Genomic DNA, 22,422 nt, shown 5'->3' with positions numbered 1-22,422 from the left:
ACCGCCGCTAACAGGCTGCCATTTGTCAAACGTCTTACAGTCTGCATTCAGATTAGCGACTAATAGACTTTTTTTTTGCTGTCTCTGTCACTCTGGTTCACCATTTTTTTTCCTCTCTCTCCTCCATGTCTCTAATTACCCCCCGTTTTTTCCTCCCTATGTCCCTCCATGTCCAATAGCAAGCACTCCATTTCTTCCGTCATTCTCGTTGAGATGGATGAAAAGGCCTCTCGGGGTCGGCGAGCTTTGTGCGGGTGTGCTCGCAAATATGGAGGCGTCGATTCGTTTAGTCACGGCACCCGCGCCGCAATCATCCTCGACACGGCGCCCGCTAAATGACGTCCATCGTTCGCTTGTCTTATTCCGCCTTTTTTTCAACCCGACGCCTGCCGGATTATTAGCCCTTCAACTGTGGAGTCACTCAACTGTGCCGCTTTTGTCAGGGTGTTTTGGATGAGAATGAATGAGAGACGGACGGACGGGTGGTGGTCACATATGGATGAAACGCGGGTGTCGCTCGGGAAAATTCTTCGTGCGCCGTGTTTTGAAAAAAACATTGACGTTGTAAAATACAAGGAGTGGATTCCCCTCATGTGGAACAAAACAACCCGCTTTTAAAGCGGGTTTCAAGATGGTGAAAGAAGAAGGCTACGTTCCTCATCAAGTGTATAATACTGATGAAACCGGCCACTCCTTTCCATCAAGCCATCAACGACCATCACAAAGGTCAATAAAACCACTTTATTATACAGTACAGTTTATTTCTTTCATTATAATATCAGAGTACATTAATTATACATACAATAAGGTATATTTTGTGTTGTTTTAAGGCTTAGACAATTAGAAAGTGATGTTTTATGGGGACCTGGGAACGGATTACTCTCATTTTAATGGTTTCCTATGGGAAATTAATGTTTGGGATACACACAATTAAATTCGTAAGCCAAGGTATCACTGTACTCGAAACATGTAATCGATTTAGTTTAGGAAGACTTAAACGGTGAAAAAAAACTCATTTCATGCTCCGTCTCCATAATTCAGGAATACAAAGGTGTTAGCGTAGCGCTGTTAGGGGAAAAATATCTAGTATCCCATCTTATTTGTATCTTTTATTTGAAACGAATCTCAGAATTGACCCTATCTAAAGCCGCCGACGTCCCATTCTAAACAGGATGCGCCTTTCCGTTCCGTTCCCTGTGCGCTCACCGTTCTTGACACGGCGCCACTTTGCATCCGAGCTCGCCGCTAAACTAAATCATGTTGTCATCTCGCCGCTTTCTCGCCGTTCCAACCCAGCAAGAGACTATTTTCCAGCCTGACAATTCCGGCAGCGGCTTGGGAACACCCCAAACAGCTTTTTTTTTTTGCACCCCCCCAACCACGCCCCTACTCAGCAACCCTTTTGGCCCCTTAGCGCCAAGTTGTGATGATTACTACCAATGCTCAAAGCTCATCTTCACTACCAGTGTGTGTGTGTGTGTGTGTGGGGGGGGGGGGTTATGATCTGGAAAATTGGAAACCCCATCAGAGGATCTCCGGTACGTCCGCCGTGCGGCGGCGGTTATTGACAGACGTATGAAGTTTTCGGATAACCGGTGCTGCGCGTCGCTCGGATGAATCGGCAGCGAAAATGCGATTAACGGATGGCAATTATAATTCCGATTTAGCCTTTTCCTGTACACCGGAATCAATCACTCGGCTTCCCGTCGTTCTCTGATAGTTGTCGGAAGGAAGTAGATTTTCATGGAAATGTAACAGACTGTAAACTAACGAAAAAGTCACCTCTCCTAAAAAAGAAAAATCCCCAAACTTTCGAGTAGCTAGCTTAAAGCTAGCACCCACGGCTCAGAAGGAATGGAATCCAGGAAATATCCCGTGACATGAGCTATGCTAATAATAATAATACATTTCATTTATAAGCGCAGCGACAACCACACGGGTTCACTCACCAGCATTCACTCAAGTAACTCAAATCGATAGCTAGTAGCTAGCTAGCGAATCCCTAGCTAATAGCTAGCAAATAGATAGCTAATAGCTAGCGAATAGATAGCTATTATTAGCCAGTGAAGAGATAGCTAAAAGCTAGTGAATAGATAGCTAATAGCTAGTAAATAGATTTTTTTGTGGGTGAGGAGCGGCAGCCACACGCTCAACTGGGAATAGCTCAAATATATCACGTTAGCTAACTATCTATTAGTTGTCTTGCTAGCTAGTTAGTCAGCAAATAGATAGCTAGCTAGGTAGCTAGTAACGGTGACCCTGTTCAACTGGGAATAACTCAAATAGATCAAGTTAGCTAGCTTGCTAATAGATAACTAATAGCGAGCTAGCTAGCTAGCTAGTTAGACAGCTAGTGATAATAATAATACATTTAATTTCAAGCACCTTTCAAAACACCCAAGGACACTTCACAATAAAAACAATAAAACAAAGCACATAACAATAAAACCATAAGTAAAAAAAGTTAAATAATAAAATAGTAGATTGAACTAGACATTGAAACAATTTAATAGATAGCTAATAGATAGCTAGCCAGGTAGCTAGCAACGGTGACCCCGTTCAACCAGGAATAACTCTAATAGATCAAGTCAGCCAGCTAGCTAATAGATAACTAGTAGATAGCCAGTTAGCTAGCCAGTCAGACAGCTAATACATAGCAACTAGATAGCAAATAGCTAGAATACATAGCTAATAGCTAGTGAGCTAATAGATAGCTAGGTAGCCAGCAACGGTGACCCCGTTCAACTAGGAATAACTCTAATTGATCAAGTCAGCCAGCTAGCTAATAGATAGCCAGCTAGCTAGCCAGTCAGACAGCCAATAGATAGCAACTAGATAGCAAATAGCTAGAATAGATAGCTAATACCTAGCAAAGGAGATAGCTAATAGCTGTATAATAATAATAATACTATTTTCAAGCGCCAGACAGTTGAATATCTTCTGCTAACAACAGAATTCAGGTTCCCAAACAAAATTTGCGAAAATACAATCATAAGAATAGCGCCATCGTCTTTCTTTTTGTTTCCAAAGATGATCTGTTTTGGTGTTCATCCCCCAAATTCGCCATTTCGTGTCGTTTGATTCATGCGAAAGTAAAGTACCTCAATGACACGAGCGCCTTGATTACAAATTGTTCAGACTCGGTTTTAGTCACAGTGTAGCTCCTCGTGACTGGATTGCCAGCATTACTCTCACTCACCCACAGTTCTCACAGTTTGGAGTGCTCTCACATAAAAAAAAAAAAATGAGACTAGAGAAGGAAACGAGATCCCGGAGTCATTTTACGGCTTTTGCCGCCATCACTCCTGTGTTTGTGTGTGTTTCTTTCTTTCCTTCTTTCTTTCTTTACTTTTCAATGCCATTGCATCTTCACCCCACACACCCCCTTCTTCGCATATAGGCTCCTTAGCTTTAATGGACTCTATGCTCTCATACCCGCCAGCCGCCACCAAATTGTCCCGGGCAGCCTGAACGCCGAGCGTCCATTCGGTCCAATCAAAGGTAATTGCGAGCGTACGCGCTAACGCTCTCCGCCGTCTGTTTTTTTTTTTTTTCGTCCTCTAACAGTCATCTCACGCAGGCCCGAACGCCTGCAATCTGCTCCTTGTGTGGTTTTTTTTTTCGACACCCCATCAAGGCGGGACGGACCAAGTCCTGATTTTTGCATATGACCGTTTATAAAGAAGAAAAAATATGGATGCCAGAGGTGAAAAGAATTTGGAATGAATCAACAAGTCAATTGAATTATTTGCCGAAAATAATAATAATTTGGACTTGTCTAACTAGCTAGCTCGTTATCTATTAGTTATCTATTAGCTAGCTAGCTAACTTGATCTATTTGAGTTATTCCCGGTTGAACGGGTCACCTTTGCTGGGTACCTAGCTAGCTATCTACAGTAAAGTCTCGTTATATCGATATTCAAGGGAGTCCGAAAAAATATCGATATAACCGGGACTATCGCTATATCCGACCCTGTTTACATGTAATTTTCTCAGTGCGTGCATAGAAATAGTATCGATATAACCGGGACTATCGATATATCCGATATCGATATAACGAGACTTTACTGTATTTGCTGTCTAACTAGCTAGCTATTAGTTATCTATTAGCTAGCTAGCTAACTTGATCTATTTGAGTTATTCCCGGTTGAACGGGTCATCGTTGTTGGCTACCTAGCTAGCTATCTATTTGCAGTCTAACTAGCTAGCTTTCTATCTATTAGCCAGCTAGCTAACTTGATCCATTTGAGTTATTCCCGGGTTGGGTGAACGCTGGCGCATGTGGCTGCCGCTGCTCACCCACAGAAAAACTGATCCTGTGACTGTAAAGTGACATTGAGAGTGACTTGATTTTTTGAGTCAGCCACATGATTTATCTGTCACATGTATCAAATATCTTTATTTATATATATTTTTTTAACGATGGATTGCTTCCCTGTCACAATTTGACACTTTTTTTAAATGGTACCTTTTGTTGTTTTTAATAACACAAGACAAACTGACCTTTTTTTGTCCTTTATTCTCTTGCGATACGATATTATTAAATGTACTTTATGTAAGGAGGACTTGTTGAGTAATTAATCACGCCGTTGCTATTTGCATGTAATCACTGAAAACAACTATCTGGTCAAATGAGGTGTCCTTCTCGGTTTGCCGTCATCCACTGGACTGTGGCGTCAAGTTGCGCTTCATCACGGCTCTTGATTTCAACTTGCCCTTCTGATTGCTTTCTGAGTTGAAAAGAGACCGCGGGGGGGAGACAAAAAAAAAATAATCACTCCAAACACGACCCCACAACAACAACAACAAAAAATCATTGCCAAAGATTATCTTATCGAAACGTCAGAGCATCGGGATTTTTGAGTCAGCTTCTTTGTCTCATATGTCTCATTGATCATAAATCTCAAAATCGATCAAAAAAATACAAGAATAAATACAGAAATAAACAGAAATAAATAAATAAACATATCATAAATACATAAATAATTAAATACCTAAATACGTGAATTAATAGATACATAAATGAATGAATAAATACATAAGTACATACATAAATAAGTAAATAAATGAATAAATTGTCAAAAATAAATCAAGAAATGAATAATACATAAATAAATAAAAATAAATAGACACATACATAAATTAACAAATAATAAATAAATATGTAAATAAATAAATAAATAAATAAAGTTGTCAAAATAAATACAGAAATGAATAATACATAAATAACAAAAATAAATAAATACATAAATTGTCAAAATAAATACAGAAATGAATAATACATAAATAAATAAAAATAAATAGACAAATACATAAATTAACAAATAATAAATAAATATGTAAATAAATAAAGTTGTCAAAATAAATACAGAAATGAATAATACATAAATAAGAAAAATAAATAGATAAATAAATAAATAAATTGCCAAAATAAATACAGAAATGAATAATACATAAATAAATAAAAATAAATAGACAAATAAATTAATAAATACACATGAATGGTCAAAATAAATAAATTAATAAATTATAAATAAATAAATGCCGAAAACTCAGCCTAAGACAAGAAAACTTTGGAAGGATTCAATTATCCCAATTTTTTTTTTAAACCAATGATTTACGGCAGGGCTTCAGTTCCCGAATAAATACATAAATACATACATGAATAAATAAAAAATCAATAAATAAATACATAAATACACGAATAGATAAATAAATACATACATACACGAATAGATAAATGAAGTACATAAATAAGTAAATACTCAATAAATAAATATAAATAAAGAAAGAAATAAAGAAAGAATTTCGTTGTTTGTTGACCACTCAAATTTGTGTTCGTTAGTACTGAACTGGTTTAACACTCACGATCTTAGTGTCACACTGAACCAGTTTAACCTTCACGATTTTAGTGTAAGTGTGATAAACACCTTCCCGTGCTAGTCCCGGAAGTAAAAATCACTCAACCACAAACCTCAGGATTATCATACACTGATTATCATACACCCAACACCAAATAATAATCACTCGGGATCTTCTATCAAAAGTATCCCACAATCGGACCTTTGTTTGCTTTTTTGACAATGGCGGATTTTGACCAAAAAAAATCCTACCTGATGGTCCGATTATCATTATGTGTGCGTTTCACTTTTCGCACCCTACACCATCAAATAATCGTTACAAATCATCTTTCAGAAACATTTCACAATCCAACCCTTATTTTCATTTCAATGGATAATGAAAAAAAATCCTTCAAAATTGTCCTGATTATCGTGAGGTGTGTACACCACTTCAGAGTCCCCATAAAGTTCAAATTTTTAATTTAGGGAGCTTCTGAATGATATTTTGGAGTTCGCATACCACTTTTTTTTCATCCACTTGAAAGGTAGCGCTGCCCATGTTGTATTATTTTGAGTTTATGGTGTTTGAAATCAGATTTTGCACCCTACTGCGAAAACAGACACGCAACACCTCTCTTTCTCATTCAAGCTGCAAAACCATCAACCCCTTTTTTTATTTATTAACCCCCCACACACACACACACACTTCTCACAAGTGCGGATATTAAACCTCACCTATCAGTCTTGTGCGGTTGTCTTTCATCGACAACATATACTTCCCCGCCGCTATCTCGTCCGTCCCGTCTGCATGTACACCCGCTGAAATATTAACATGTTTGTTTTGGAATGCTGCCTTTCCCCTTTCTTTTAAAAGACTCTTCTTGTCCAAGCTAGACTATGTTTGCGCCGTTGTGGGTGTGAACACAATTGACTCATTCTGCCTCTCATGCCCAAGAAATTCAGCATTGTTTTCTTTTCTTTTTTAAGACCCTCGTCTAGGCTAGACTATGATTTTTTTTTTTATTTTTTTTTTTTAACAAACCCCCACATGCTAGTGAAACGTGACACAATTTGAAAAGGCTAATTTGCATCGTTGTGGGTGTGAACACAACGGACTCATTCTGCCTCTAATGGCCACCAAATTCAGCAGTGTTTATTGTTTGTTTTTAAAGACTCTCGTTCTTAATAAAAGAATCGTATAGTGTGTGTGTCTGTGTGTGAGGGTCGGTATGGAAGTGAAACGGTGGTCAGCATCTTGAAATGATCTTAAAATTGACGTGTAACTGAGGCCCTCCGCGTCCACCCGCTAGCGCTCAAGGCTAAGCCTGTAGCTCGAATAAGCTCTCAAACTGCAGGTGCTGCACGTTACTTTGTGCGGCGGTGTTCGGAAATCTATTTTTGTGTGGCGGGGTTTGGGGGGGGGCATGTGTCGAGTTGAAGCTTTCCGCACCGGAGCCTAAATAAAAAATGAGCTTAGTAATCATGAGCTACTCCTTCGTGTTGTGATCCGCCGCACCCGTGTCGAGCTCCTGGCTCCACGTCGCCAAGAGAGCCCCCTCAACCCTCCCCCTATTGTGTGTAAGACTTTCTAAAACTCTTTTGTGGGTGGGACGGTCCAGCAAAAAATGGGCAGTTTTTACTTTGAATATTGCCGTTCTGTTCACATTTGCAAAAGATCCTTTTATAATGAAGAATAAAAATATATATGGATTTTTATCAATGTTTATCTTGGTTGGAAAGTGGTTGTTAGTCGTAGGAGTAGGAGTAGTATTTTATTACTATTTATTTTTATTATTTTATTATTCATGTTATTATTCTTACTATTACTATTGTTGTCATTATTATTATCGTGAGTATTATTACGGTATTATACTTATTGTTGTTATTGTTCTTATTATTACTGTCATTATTATTATTATTTTATTATTATTAGTAGGAGGAGGAGTATTTTATTATTATTTAATTATTTTATTATTTTATTATTCATGTTATTATTCTTATTATTACTATTGTTGTCATTATTATCATGAGTATTATTACTGTATTATAATTGTTGTTATTTTTCTTATTATTACTGTCATTATTATTATTATGTAGAAGTAGTAATAGTAGTATTTTATTATTTTTGGATTATTTCTTTATTATTCTTATTCTTATATTGATAGATAGCTAGCTCATTAGCTCGCTATAAATAGATAGCTAGATAGATATACATAGATAGCTAGATAAAGATACTGTAGATAGCTAGATACATTGCTAGATATAGATAGATAGCCCGATAGATAGCTATATAGAAAGCTAGATTTGATTGCTAGGTAGATAGCTCGCTAGATATAGATAGAGAACTAGATAGCTAGCTAGACATAGTGTAGTGTAGATAGCTCGTGAAGGAAATACGTACATTTAGCCAATTGTTAGGTTAAAACGTTGTGCAATTTGGTAAATATTGAATTCCGTTCATAATATTTACTATTTCAAAATGAACTGTTAATGCTAATATTAGCTTGTAATATTTTAACCTAACAATAGCTAGCTAGATAGCTTGCTAGATATAGCTAGTGTAGCTAGCTAGCTAGATATAGATAGTGTAGATAACTAGCTAGATATAGCGTAGATAGCTAGATATTCAGTAGATACATGAATAAATACATAAACAAATACGTAAATTCATTCAGAATCACTTTTGTTCGATTCCACTCTTCAGTGTGTTATCCTTTTAATTTTTTACACGTTTTTTGAGGTTACGGTCCAGAAATGTCATCTCATCTCACCTCCATCTCGCATTTCTTCGCCCCATTCATTTTTACCAGCGTCGATATCGCTATCGTTAAACGTCTTAACTTTTTACACGGCAGCCGTGAGCTTTTCGCCGCATTTGCGAGCGTTTGTGAGCGTTTCCCCCGACCGCCATCAATCAGCACGCGAGGGCATAAATGTTTTATACGGGCGACGCCGCGTCTACGTTGATTTGATAACTCCGCCAACCGGAAATACCGGAAGCGGCGTCCATCTTGTCTCGTCCTGCCCGATTTACACAGCCGGCGAGGATAAATTCGTCCGTCTGTATTTGATCAAGCACCCTTATTTTTGGTACCACCGCGGCTTTTGTTTACTCCCAGGTGGGACATTTCCATTTGAATGAATATGTCCAATCTGCACTTTTGGGTGAATATTTCATCTTTAATGACTCACGGGTGACATATGAGAATATGAGTCTTATGCGTATTGTGTCGATGCAAGCGCTAAATCTCCACCGTGGGCCTTCAGTCGTGCCCCGATGGAAGAAACGTGTTCCCCGACGTTTGTTGCCGCGTGTCTCGCGCATGCTAATCCCGTCATCCAAAGGCTTCAAAAGATGAACTTTGGACTTGTTCTATACATGAAAGATCAACCTTGCCCGGAGCGGCTGAGAGGATGAAAAATTGTCAGCATCCCCCAAAGGAAGGCGTTGTTGTTAGCGGCGGCGGCGGCGCGGGAGGTTAGCGGAGGGGGGCGGGGAGGACTTCCATCTGTGTGCTGCGTTCAAGGACAACACTGTTATACCATTTGGAAGCGTATGAAACGAGCTAGTGTTGTCGCCGGGATGTCAATGTGGGGATGTCGCTGTCACCCTTGCCAAGCCTGAGCGCGAGGCCGCGGATTAAGCTAGCTACGCGCGTCGCGATCGCACTTTAATTCGGTTATTTCCGCTCGTTGCCATCGTCGGGAAGAACTCAATTATTATTCGGGGGGTTTAAAATTGTTGTCGTGGAAGAGAAGCTGTGGTTGCGCTATGCGTCCACTAGACGGAGCGATGCTAAAGGGAATACAATACAATACATCAATTTTCCAGGCCGCTTAATCCTCATTAGGGTTGCGGGGGTTGCTGGAGCCTATCCCAGCCATCTTCGGGCACTAGGCAGGGGACACCCTGAACCGATTGCCAGCCAATTGTAGGGCACACTGAGACAAACAACCAGTCACTCAGACCTATCCACAATTTAGAGTCATCAGTCCTGCATGTTTTTGGAATATGGGAGGAAACCGGAGGACCCGGAGAAAACCCATGCGGGCCCGGTTTCCTCCCACATTCCAGGCTGATTGAACACTCTAAATTGTTCCTAGGTGTGTGTGTGAGTGTGACTGGTTGTTTGTCTCTGTGTCCCTGTGATTGGCTATCAACCAATTCAGGATGTCCCCCGAAGTCAGCTGGGTTACGATCCAGAACCCCCAACTAGTTACCCTAATGACGATGAAGCGGTCTAGGAAATGAATGGATGGATTGGTCCTTGAGACTAAAATGTTACATCACCGATTGACAATAAAAGCAGACCAATAACAGACCTATTTGGCTTTCCTGTCCCCCTCCACCAGAACGCATTCCACCTACAGATGTCAGCCCGCATGCCTCCCTCATCTCTCGGAGGCCTGCTGCTCGCCATTCTGCAAGGGAGCCACAGGGAGCGGGACCGAGGCGGCACGGAGGACGGTACCTGGGGAGCCGCGGCCGTGGTCTGCTCCGGATGGGAGGAAGGCAGCGACGGACTGCTGTCCCACGTGCAGACCCACAGCGGGGCCTCCTGGAACTTGTGGGACGTGGTCAATTTGACCCAGGTCTCGGGCGCAGGCGGTGGCGGACGGAGTGAGGCCAGCGAGGAGAGGCGTGAGGACCAGAGGGAAGAGGAGGTCTTGACCATCCTCTCCACGCGCTTACTGCGGACCGCCTCGCCCGTCTCCAGCGTCCTTCTTCTCGGCTCGGATCCGGAGTGTCTCTCCTCGGTACTTCGGGTGGCCCAGCGGCTCGCGGCGTCTCTACCGGCCCTGCAGTGGATCATGGGGTACCCTCTGTCGCCGGACTCCCTGCATACCTTGGGGGGTCCCCTCGGCCTGTTGGCGTACGGCGAGGTGGGACGCAAGCCAATCAGCTTCTACATCCGTGATGCCTTGCAATTGATTGGACGAGCCATCGCCGTGGCGTCCGTGGCCAGACCCGACTTGGCGCTGATGCAGAACGCGGTCAATTGCTACGACAAACCTATCAGACGAGATCCACTTTCTCCGGGACGATATCTGTCCAGGTGAACAAACACACACACACATACACACACACGCACACATACACACACACGCACACATACACACACAAACACCAAGAAGTATACGCACGTCAAAGTACACGGGAACAAATTTATGAAATGTCAATCATTTTGGGAAAAAATGCTAATGACATCATCCTACATCATACTTCTTAGATTGTTACCACGTAGGCTTAGTCATGCTGATGAGGTGATACCAGGGCGAATGGGGCAATCAGGGCCAGTCATAGACCATAATCAGACAGGATAAAAGAAGTAATCCGATTACATTCAGGGAGTAGTCTACTGCTAGCAGGGACCTATCAAAGCAGAGTTCTGGCACCACCAAATGTGTACATTAGGTATATACTGTATATAGGGCCAGAGCTACCAGCACAACTTTAGTTCTCTGACGAAGCTTTTCGGATGAGGAGCGAAACATCCAACCCCTACAGTTGGTAGGGGTACAGATGACTGCTGAAGAAACCTTTTCATCGATGGACCACTCCTGCATGACTGAGAGCATCCTATGATGTCATTTGCATACTGGGAGCCAATAAGTATATGGAAAGCCATTTTTTGACCATGTATATTGCCGTCGTGATGATTTGAACGTGCACCAAAATACCCTCTCTCGGATGTCAACGGGTATTCTCTAAGTGGGCTACAGTGATTGACAAGTTTGGTTCGAGACTGCCGCTGGTTCCGATTTTCCTCCACAGCGGCGCGATTTGAATCGTAGCGTAGCGGCTATATGGGGACGGGGGGTTGTCAGTGTCGTCGGCGCTGCTTCTTATGGCGTTTCCTTCACTTCCTGCGGCTTTAAAAAAAGAGAGCATCTGACAGCTTCTTCGGCTTTCTGTCATTTTGCGCCTCGTATGAAGCCATTAACATTTTTTCCCCTTAAAACCCGACAAAGCTACGATCCAGTCATGTTTTCACAGCTCTCGGTGATGAGAGCGACGTACGCTAATGTCCGCGTGACACCCCCCTGGTCCGGCACGTTGGATGTAACAGAGTGTATCCGATTCACTTTCGGGGCCGGTGTCGTATTGAGATGCAAACGCTAGCTGAACGCTAACCACTTCCGTCGACTGCAGTTCAAGTGAGCGCGGGTATGTGCCAAAACAATTTAGAGTCGGGAGCTAGGCTACGAGCTAGAACGAATCGAGAGAGTGTCGCGGGTTACTAAGCAATAGCAGCAAACGACTCCTTCGCCGGAAGCCGCCGTTGAAGTTGCTCGCGGTGAAAATACCGGATATTCATCAGAGCTACCGATATAAATGACAAATTTGACGTTGAGCGAGCCCTCTTAGCCTGTTGTTGCCGATATTGGTCACTATCAGAATGAGAATCACAAAACCTTTAATCGTCCCACAATGGGGAAATTTGCAACTACATCACATAATTAGCATTTATGCTAACTCCGGCGCATTTACACCATTTATTCTCGTGCTGATGCCTTTGCACTGTGCCAATGAAATAAAAAGAGCTGCTGTCAAGGCAGCCACTCTTACGGCGCCATCTTGAAGTAAAAAAAACAAAATAACTTAATAATATGACAACACATAAACACAATCGTTCATTCTTAAGCATTTTGTGCACCTTCTTTGTTGTCTGAAGCAGTTCCAGATGAAAGAGGACAGGAGCAAAGCGTCATTTTCACCAATGGATCAGGGATGCCATGGTGAAATATGCTCGTCTGCTACAAGCTAAATGTGCTAACAGTTATTATTATTATTAGTAGTAGTAGTAGTAGTATTAGTAGTATCATTTGCTAGCTATTTGCTATCTATTAGCTCTGGCTAGCTAGCTATCTGGATGGCTCGCTAGCTATCTAGCTCGCTATCGATTCACTGTCTAGCTGGCTGGCTATCTGGCTAGGTATCTGTTGGCTATCAATTGGCTAGCTATCTAGCTAGCTTTCTATCTATTTGAGTTACTTCTGGGTTGAGTGAACGTTAGCGCTTGTGGCTGGCGCTTGTGGCTGCCGCTGCTCACCCGCAGAAAAACCTATCCTGTGACTGTAAAGTCACCTTGATAGTTTTGAAAGGCGCTTATAAATGAAATGTATGATTATTATTATTTTTATTATTATTATTATCTCTTGTCCCACGTAAATCCGCTTCAATTCCAAGCTGCACTTCCACATACGCATTGGCGCTCTATTGTACAGGACATTCCTAGCAGAGAGGAAGACAAATATAAATCCAGAGGAGAAGGTAATGCGGCGCGGTGGAGGGGAGGACTGGGTCACCACGCCAAGAATAAACTTATAGCCTTAAAAAGTAGCAAAAGTTTGGCTGCGCCTCTATTTCAGCTGCGTGTAATAATCATAAAATACGCCCTGGCTTCTTCCCCAGAGAACATTAAAGAGAAAATACGCATACGGGGGACAAGGCATACCGGAAGGGGGCTAGGGGGATGGGGGGTGGATAAACACAAATTAAGTCACAATGATGCACTAAGTGGCGGCTGGGGGAGTTTGATAGTTTGATAGAGACAAATCTAAAATCGCTGCCATCTCGCCGGACATCGATTGCGTCCCCGTGAGAGATTAAAAGTCCCCCCCACCCCCCAGAATCAAGTTCATGCTGGTATCATCCCAAAGTGAAGTCAACGGCCCCCTCCGGAGAAAAAAATGGAGCGATAAGAAGCCAGACTCTCTTATGGAGTCGTGACAGACCAGGGCCTCTTTGTTGACATTGACTCTTGACCGCGGCAATTATTGACGGGAAGGGAAGTCATCCTTCTCCGACGCCGCCGGGTGGGGACACTGATCAGAAGGCAGTCATCCATTCCGGAAGACCTTTGGAGGGCGGGGGGGAGATTCTACGCTTATCCTGATACCTGAATCTCCAAAAGTAGAGGAACGAATGGACGTGAGCTTTTATTTCACCGTTGCACTCGAGAGCAGAGTATGGCTCTGTGACCTGGAACAAAAACATTCTTGTTGAGGGGTTTAAAAACCAAAATGTTTAAAAATGTAAAATTATTTGCATCTTTTCTGGAAAAGTGGAGATCATTTGGTACCGGACATTACTTCAGTTTTATTTATTTTGCAATAATAATAATGGTCATAATACATTTTATTTATAAGCACCTTTCAAAACTCTCAAGGTCACTTTTCAGTCACAGGATAAGTTTTTCTGTGGGTGAGAAATTTACATTTCACAGCAGCAAAGTTATGAAAGAAACTTTCCTTGTGTGTTCTACATACTTGGCAATAAAGATGATTCTGATTCTGAAATGAAAGTAGAATAACAAAATACAGGAGCTGCTGGAAAGGCAGCCACTCTCGCGGCGCCGTCTTGAAGTCAAAATAACAAATCAAACTAAATAACATTACAACACAAAGACAGAGAATCGTTCATTCTTAAGCACTTTCTGTACCCTCTAGCTAGCCAATCAGATAGCTAATAGATAGCAAATAGATATCTAATAGATAACAAATAGATAGCCAGCCAGGTGGTTAGCTAGATAGCCAGCTAATCATGTCTCGATTTACTCATAAATTTACTTTGTGTGCATACGATGACTTCTTTGGTTTGCATGCCAATAATATTTGAGTTAAAAAAAATGTGGTGAAGCAGCACTTAGGTGTTCTGCTGCATACAAATGAAGCTACCATTAAAGTCAGGCCAGAGAGACAATAAATAGATGTTTTATTTTGAAAAATGACCAGATTCCCAGCTTTATCTATCGACGGTGTGTCACTTTTGACGCAGGTCAAGGCGCGTTTCTCTGTCACGTGACAGGTTACTGCTATTATCTAACTCAGATGAGCTGGGAAAAGGAAGTCATTGGGAAAGGGAAAAGGCCCAGACACGAGACAGATAAGGAGTCGTTAATTTTTTAGGCTTTAGGAAACATTTATGTCTAAATTTGGGACGGATTGGAACGGATTAGGCCATTTACATGGAAAACGCGTCTTGACTTACAAACTTTCTTCAGGAACACATTAATTTTGTAAGTAGCGCTACCACTGTGTTGCTTTGTTTATTTTTGTATTTATGTGTCTGACCTTAAAGCCTGGAAAAGATTGTCGGCCATTAAAGCGGTCCGTGGAGCGAAAAAGGTTTGGGGATTACTGACGTACGGGATGAGGGTATTTCCTGGGACTTGGCACAGAAGCATCCTGGGGTAAAAACAGGATTCTAAGTGAAGAAACGGGTCATTGAAGAGATGTGAGATTTCATTTCTTTGGCGTGTGGGACAAGAGTCGGTCCCGCCTTGATGAGTCATCCGTCTTTTGGCGTACGACGAGTCCGCCGCGGTATCGCCGTGAATGATTTCCGCCTCCCGGACCGATGCGAGCACTTTCACTTTTATTGTCAAGGCGGCTGATGAGGAAACATTAAGCGATGGGGCGGGGGGGATGACACCGGGCGCATTTGGAAAAAGTTTTTGTAGCGGAAGGCTGATTACATAAATGGATTATTGCCCTACCTAAGTAAATAATGGCGCCTAGGCCGAGAAAGAAAACCGGCGGGACTCGCCAACGTAAGAAGACTCGGAGCGGATTAATGACCCGCGTGATCAATCTAATCGCTATTATTTCACAACGCATATCTCATGCTTAACGGGGGAGGAGAAGGCGGGGGTGTGCTACGGGGATTTACATTCTACGCACGTCCGATTACCGTGATGGGGAGAGACTAAACTAAGAAAAGACGAGGTAATCTCTCGCCGGGGAATCATCGGCAGTCCGTGCACGGTTCGCCGCGGATATCCGACGCAACCATCGCCGCGTTCTTTAAACATTTGAACAACCCTGCGACACCAATCGAGTTGTGATCGGACTTTACTCAGACGCGTCGAGGACTACTGAGAGGCAAGCTAACGTCGGTTCAAGAGGTCACACGCACGAAGACGGTGCGCTAACCGGAATCGCTCATTTCAATGCCACTGCGGCGAGTGACGCGCATAGCAATGGACTTTTCCAATTCGGAGAAGACCCCGCGTTGCTCCGCATTAACTTTTAATTATGCCTTTCCGGGAGATGCAATTCCACCAACCGAGATGATTCGCTAAAGTCGCGCTTATCAGAGCGTGGCCCACCGCCATCTTCTTTTTAACCTTTTAATTGCTTCTTTCCCAGTTTGCCATTCCTTCGTTTGGTGAAAGTCGAGCTGTTTATTCTCCCGGCGGCGATTAGCATGACTGCCTCGCAGTTCTGTGGTTCCAGCTTTGAATATTCCGCCTTTCCTGGTATGACGGCTTGATTAGCCTCATTCAAGACTTTAAATTGCCGACAGATGTCATTCTCACCCGCGATTGGCCGGTAACCAGGTCAGGGGTTCGCCCGTCTACTGCCCGACGATACCTTGGATCGCCTTCAGTTCACCTCACGACCCTCATGACGAGCCCCGAGTTAGAAAAATGATTGCATGCGAACGTGACCGCGTGATTTGTGAGTGGGCGACGACAAGTTCAGGGTGGCCCTTGCTGCTTGGCCAAAGCCAGGTGGGATTGGTTCCAGCTCACCTGTGGCTCAGTAGGTTAATACGGTCTCTATTTTGACTGTCTAGGTTTTTTCCCAACACATCCTTCACCGGTGCCACAGGCCTGATCCAGGTGGATGCTGACCTCTCCAGAATACTTTCCTCGCAGATCTTCCACGTCTGGAGCCTCAAGAGGGGCGCGCTGGGCCAGCCGGCCTGGGTCACCGTAGGCCAGTGGTCCCGAGGCAGGCTTGAGTTGGAAGGTGGCATCCATGGACTGGCGGGGGGCTTCAGCGGAAGCCCGGGTCAAGGCCTCGGTGCTGGGGTGAGGGGAGGTGACGGTCAGGGGGACTTTAACGCCGGGGGACGTTGGAGGCCCGGGCTTTCTGTGGAGGGCCATCGTCTGCGAGTGGTGACCCTGGTGGAGCACCCGTTTGTGTTTACGCGAGAGGTGGACGAGGATGGGATGTGTCCTGCCGGCCAGCTCTGCCTGGACCCCCGGACCAACAGGTCCGATGTGATACAAGGACTCTTCAACCAGCTCCATAATCCCAATGCTTCATCGGCAGACTGGGAAGGCATCAGTAAGTTTACTTTCACTTTAGTTCCGCGGATTTCATTGCCCACGAGCAATAGACTTGCTATCCCCAACCCTAACCTTTTTTAACCTTAACCCTAACTCTAAACCTGGACACCAAAAACCCTAAAACCTCTTCCACCCCTAAACGGAAACTGAACCTCTCAACGTATGTATTCCTTGATCGTAATCACAATCTGAAACTCGTGATGCTTTTACCTACCAGCCAACACACTTATTCTTGGGTTTTCTGCGCTAACCTGCACTCCATACCCCCTACACCCAACGCCATACGCAGAACCCTTAGCTTGAACCAAAAACCTAACCCTCAACCGTTTCCCCCAACCTCTGAATCCATACGCATTTCACTCGAGACCTTCACCGAGGACGCCGGTATCAAATGTTATTCTCACTCTGAACCAGCACCAGCTCGACGTGTGCAAAGGGAATTACCCGAGAGTCTGCGCTAATCTCGTCGCTCAGCATTCATGTCACGTGGCCCGTCTTCCCCATCGCAGGCCTTCCGGAGGACCTCCGCAAGTGCTGCTACGGCTACTGCATCGACCTGCTGGAAAAGCTGGCGGAGGATATGGGCTTCACCTTTGACCTCTACATCGTGGGGGACGGGAAGTATGGCGCGATGAGCGGCGCCGGCCGATGGACCGGTCTGGTGGGCGACTTGAGGAGCGGCACGGCCGACATGGCGGTTACTTCCTTTTCCATCAACTCGGCCAGGAGCAGAGTCATTGACTTCACTTCGCCCTTTTACTCCACCAGCCTTGGCATCCTGGTACTGTGGCTTGCGGTCGTCATTAATTCCATTTGTGGTATTTTTGGCATTCTTACTGAGGGCGGCAGAATGCCAGGGCATGTCTAGCAATGCGCGAACATCTTCAGTCAGGCCTCGGTCAGTGATGTCAAGTAAACAAGTACAAATACGCTTTAAGCTTTGGCGGTTGTTTCTTAGACCTCGTCCTGCTCTTTACTCTATTTTGCCTTTTTTTTTTATTTTACCTCCCCCGATTACAGCAGGCTGTTTAAAAAAAAAAAGAAATAAAATGAAAACATAAACGGAGAAAGGTCATACTCTACTGCCGTTAAGATGTTTTATTAATTAGGATTTTTAATGTTGACATAAAATGCTATTTTCGCGCTGACAATTTTTGTCTCAAATGAGCAAACACATTAAAGTCAAATTTCCTTTTTATGCAAATATGTTCCAGGGTGTACTTAAAAAATATTTTTACTCATGTAAATTATGCAGTCGTATTTATGTATTCAATTATGTATTCATTTATTTGTGTATTTATTTATGTATGTATTCACCTTTGATTTGTTTATTCGCCTTTCTGTTTATTCACCTATTTATTTATTTATGTATTTATGTATTTATTTATCAATGAATTTATTTATGTATTTATTTATTTGGCTTTCTGTGTATTTATTCGCCTTTCTGTTTATTTAGTTTTGAAAGGCATGAGTGATATTATTATTATTCACCTTTCTGATTATTTGTGTATTCGTTTATTCGCCTTTCTGTTCATTTATTTATTTGTGCATTTTTTTTGTTGATTCGCCTTTTTATTCTTTTTCCTGTATTTATTTATTTATGTATTTATTTATTCGCCTTTCTGTTTATTGATTTATTTATTTACCTTTCTGATTATTTATTTGTGTTTTTTTGTTTATCTTTGTATTTTTTTTCTGTATTTATTTTTATTTGGCTTTCTGTTCATTTATTTATTCGCCTTTCTGTTTATTTATTTATTCACCTTTTTGTTTATTTATTTGTGTATTTATTTATTTATGTATTTATTTATCTATCAATTCGTTTATTAATAATTTGTTTATCAATGTATTTATTTATTTATTTGGCTTTCTATTTATTTATTAACCTTTGTCTATTGATTTTTTTAATGTTATTTGTTTATTTTATCAGTACTTCTATACTAGAGAGTGTGACTTATTTTCATTTCTGCTAATATGCCAAGATGATTCCATACTTTGACCCCCTCGCCCCTCATCCACCAACTAGAGTTCATTAGCGAGTGAATAATTAGTTTCGCTTTACGCCGGGCCTATTCATTATGGAAATTTCACCCCCCACCCCAAAACAGCAGTATCAGATGCCATAACGGCTCACAGAGGCGGGCGGCAGGGGACGTCTGAGCGTAGCCCCGAGACGCTTTGCTGTTATTCGTTTGATTTGTTAACATCTCCCCGTGCGGCTGACATGCTGCGATGTGTAATACAATCTGACAGTGGGGTCCCGTTTCGGAACAAAGGATCATCTGGCTGTAAGAAAAATGGGGGAAATCACTTCCTTGTCCTTCCAGACTCGACAAATTGTGCAAAATGGGGAGAGGGAAAAAAAAGCTAATTATGGCTGGCGGTGTTTACCGAAAAGATACCTCGAGCTGGTGGTAAAAATACGATGCAGAAACTAAAACGGCTCTCTCAAGGATTTTAGAGGAAAATGGATTCAGAAAGTTTGCTGTATAACTGGACTATTTTACAGCACGACGAGCATTACTGGGCTTGCAAAAATGGCGTCGAAATGGAAGAGCTGCCAAAGTATGATGAAAAGTCACAAGAGATTTTTTAATGCATTTATAGAGGCTAACTGATCTACAGTATACAAGGTGCATGGGGCCAATATCAATTATATAACAATAGACTCCACAAAGGTAGTCAGAATTGAATCCGATACCTCTGCACTGTGAGATCGACACGCTTAACCACTAGTCCACCGGGCTGCCCACCATTTAAGGATTTAAAAAACAAAATAATCGGATGTTAAAAAGAATTCTGAAATGTATACGGAGCCAGTGAAAGGATCCCCAGATTAGGATGTATATGCTCCCCCTTTAGAGCACCAGTCAAGACACAAGCAGCAGCATTTTGGACCAACTGGAGAACTCCAAAGAGAAGTGTGTTAAAGCCATTTAGCCTAGATCTGACAAAGGCATGAACGAGTATTCCGAAAAGACCACAAATCGGTAACTGCCATCAATGTCAGAGACAAATACTACAACAAAATTGTTGCCGCTTCCACCAGGTCCGCAGTCGGGACACGGCGGCCCCCATCGGCGCCTTCATGTGGCCCCTGCACTGGTCCATGTGGGTGGGAATCTTCGTCACGCTGCACCTCACGGCGCTTTTCCTCACCTTGTACGAATGGAACAGCCCCTTCGGCATGACCCCCCACGGGCGCAACCGGGTGCGAGTATTCTCCTATTCGTCCGCCCTCAACCTCTGCTACGCTATCCTGTTCGGCCGCACCGTCGCCACCAAGGTAACTTTGCGATCATCGCCTTGATCCGCGGGTATTTTCCAGAGAGCGGCGCCGATAAGATACGGGGGGGGGGGAGGCAATAGGACAAAAACAGTTAAAGTCATTTGGAGGAGGATTTCAGAGGGTTTTGCCGTGCAAGGACAAAAAAAAAATAAAGAAACACAAAAATATAACGAGGAAGCGGTGACGATTGATTGAAGGCGAGTTTAGACGTGAGCCAGTGATGAAGCAGGGCGCCACAGGGAGGATAATGCAAGGGTAAGTGTCTCGACAGAGATTGGAAAGAGCTATGACCGCCTTGATTGGGATGGATCAAGTCTTGGAGGGGTACTAGAGGTCAACACCCTGAGTGTCACACAAAGTTTGCGACGGTTCAAAATCCAGAAAGCAACCTGGGGATGTCCTGAGAACCCTGACGGTCCGTTGAGAGAACAAAAACCGACCCCGGAGGGTGGGGTATGTCATGTTAGCGGGAGGGACCGCTTTTCTCTTCCCGATCTGTCTTGGGAAAATGTATCACAGTGATGATTTACGAGCAGGCTGTAAGGTTCCTCGACTGATATGAGCCCAACGTGAATAAAACATTACAGCATGTACTTCGGAGGAATGTGGCTTAATGTAAAACTTGATGCACTTCAGTCCCTCAAAGCATTCTATCCGGGTCCAGAATTCAATTAATGTGGATTGGTGCAGTGACTGATATTTTGCGGCACTGGATGATTAAGGTAGCTTAAGCGTCGGTCATCAATGGACGACTCCCTTGGAAGGGAGGTCCAAATCATAGAAGAATGTGGGTAAGACCTCTGACTCTGTTGAAGGACTATCGCCAACACAAGGGGCCTCTGAACACCCTGCGATACTCGCAGTCCTTCTTTCATAGTGAGTTCATGACCAGGATAAGCGCAGGAAATGCAGAAATTAAAATGCCAGTTCAAATCTGTGTCAGTTTTACCTGACGAGTAAAGCCAGAGACGATTTGCCTATCTGGTATTCTGTGAAAATGGTCGGAGACTCTCCGGAGGGGACGGTCTCTCTCTTGATGGGCCTGGGAACTTCTCAGTATCTCTGCTGACCGACACGATGGATGATGATGATGATGGCGGTAGTAGTGGTGGAGTTCACGGTCAAGGAAACGTCTTAGTGTCCCTTTTGTTGTCATCCCTCTTCAGACCCCTAAATGCTGGACGGGCCGTTTCCTGATGAACCTGTGGGCCATCTTTTGCCTCTTGGTCCTCTCCAGCTACACGGCCAACCTGGCCGCCGTCATGGTTGGCGAAAAGACCTTTGAGCAGGTGTCGGGAATCCACGACGATAAGGTTAGACTCGGATTCGTACACTTGGCAATCAAAGACATTTTGACTGTAGTGATTTTGAGAACTTTCTGGATCTGCTTCAATTTTTCACGACCCCGCCCCGTCTTTCTTTTTTTCCCGTCCCGGTACGGCAGTTGCACCACCCGTCGCTGGGCTTCCGATTTGGCACGGTGCGCGAGAGCAGCGCCGAGGATTACATGAAGAAGAGCTTCCCCGAGATGCACGACTACATGCGGCGCTTCAACCAGCCCACCACCCCCGAGGGGGTGCACATGCTCAAGTAAGACACTCACAACACACAAAAAACAAATATTTGGTGTTATTAGAATGCAAAAATGCTGTCAGACCCGCCGCCTCCTGCATCACAATATGAAAACGCGCTTTCATTTTTATTGGTCGGTTATCAATAAATGAAAAAAAACAAAAGTAAGGCAGACAAGAGTCATGCCTTCTGAATGCAAATCTGTATTTTGGAAGACAATATGCACAAAAAAAATCGGCTGTGCCAAATTCCGTCAGTTCTTGCATACAGATGAGGCCGGCGAATGAAGAAAAGCACAAATGTCACTTTTAATACAAGGTAAAGACGACTGCATGCGTTTGTGACTGTCGTTTGCTTAAAAAAATAAAAATAATAATAATTCAAAAGAGGTTATCACGAAGTTATGGAGTGCGTGTGATGACCAACATTTTTTTCCCCCCAAGGATGGCGTATCAATTAATTTTATTATTTTATTTTGTGTTATTTAAAGGACAACCGACGTCACTTTTTTGTTTCTTAACTGACATCAGAAAAACGTTTTATAGCATCGAAAATACCCAAAACACGCAGTATGATAATTTTATTCAAATGCAAAACACAAAAAAAATGACTTAAAGTGTCCAAAATCTGCAAAAAA

At 43.1% G+C, this 22,422-nt stretch overlaps 1 protein-coding gene across 1 annotated transcript in view; it reads left to right on the top strand.

Moving 5' to 3' along the window:
* grin3ba (glutamate receptor, ionotropic, N-methyl-D-aspartate 3Ba) overlaps positions 1 to 22,422 on the top strand; it is a 71,260-nt gene that overhangs the window by 34,785 nt on the left and 14,053 nt on the right. Inside the window, exons 2-7 of the mRNA XM_089004778.1 lie at positions 10,194 to 10,897; positions 16,426 to 16,922; positions 17,434 to 17,705; positions 19,974 to 20,210; positions 21,380 to 21,526; positions 21,658 to 21,803. Of these exons, the coding sequence (XP_088860904.1) occupies positions 10,194 to 10,897; positions 16,426 to 16,922; positions 17,434 to 17,705; positions 19,974 to 20,210; positions 21,380 to 21,526; positions 21,658 to 21,803 (2,003 nt within the window). The remainder of the gene's footprint in view (positions 1 to 10,193; positions 10,898 to 16,425; positions 16,923 to 17,433; positions 17,706 to 19,973; positions 20,211 to 21,379; positions 21,527 to 21,657; positions 21,804 to 22,422) is intronic.

Source organism: Hippocampus bargibanti, linkage group LG09 (genome assembly GCF_051943395.1).
Source record: "Hippocampus bargibanti isolate YZ-2025 linkage group LG09, ASM5194339v1, whole genome shotgun sequence".
Lineage (NCBI taxonomy): Eukaryota > Metazoa > Chordata > Actinopteri > Syngnathiformes > Syngnathidae > Hippocampus > Hippocampus bargibanti.
This window is presented reverse-complemented; position numbering and strand designations above follow the sequence as displayed.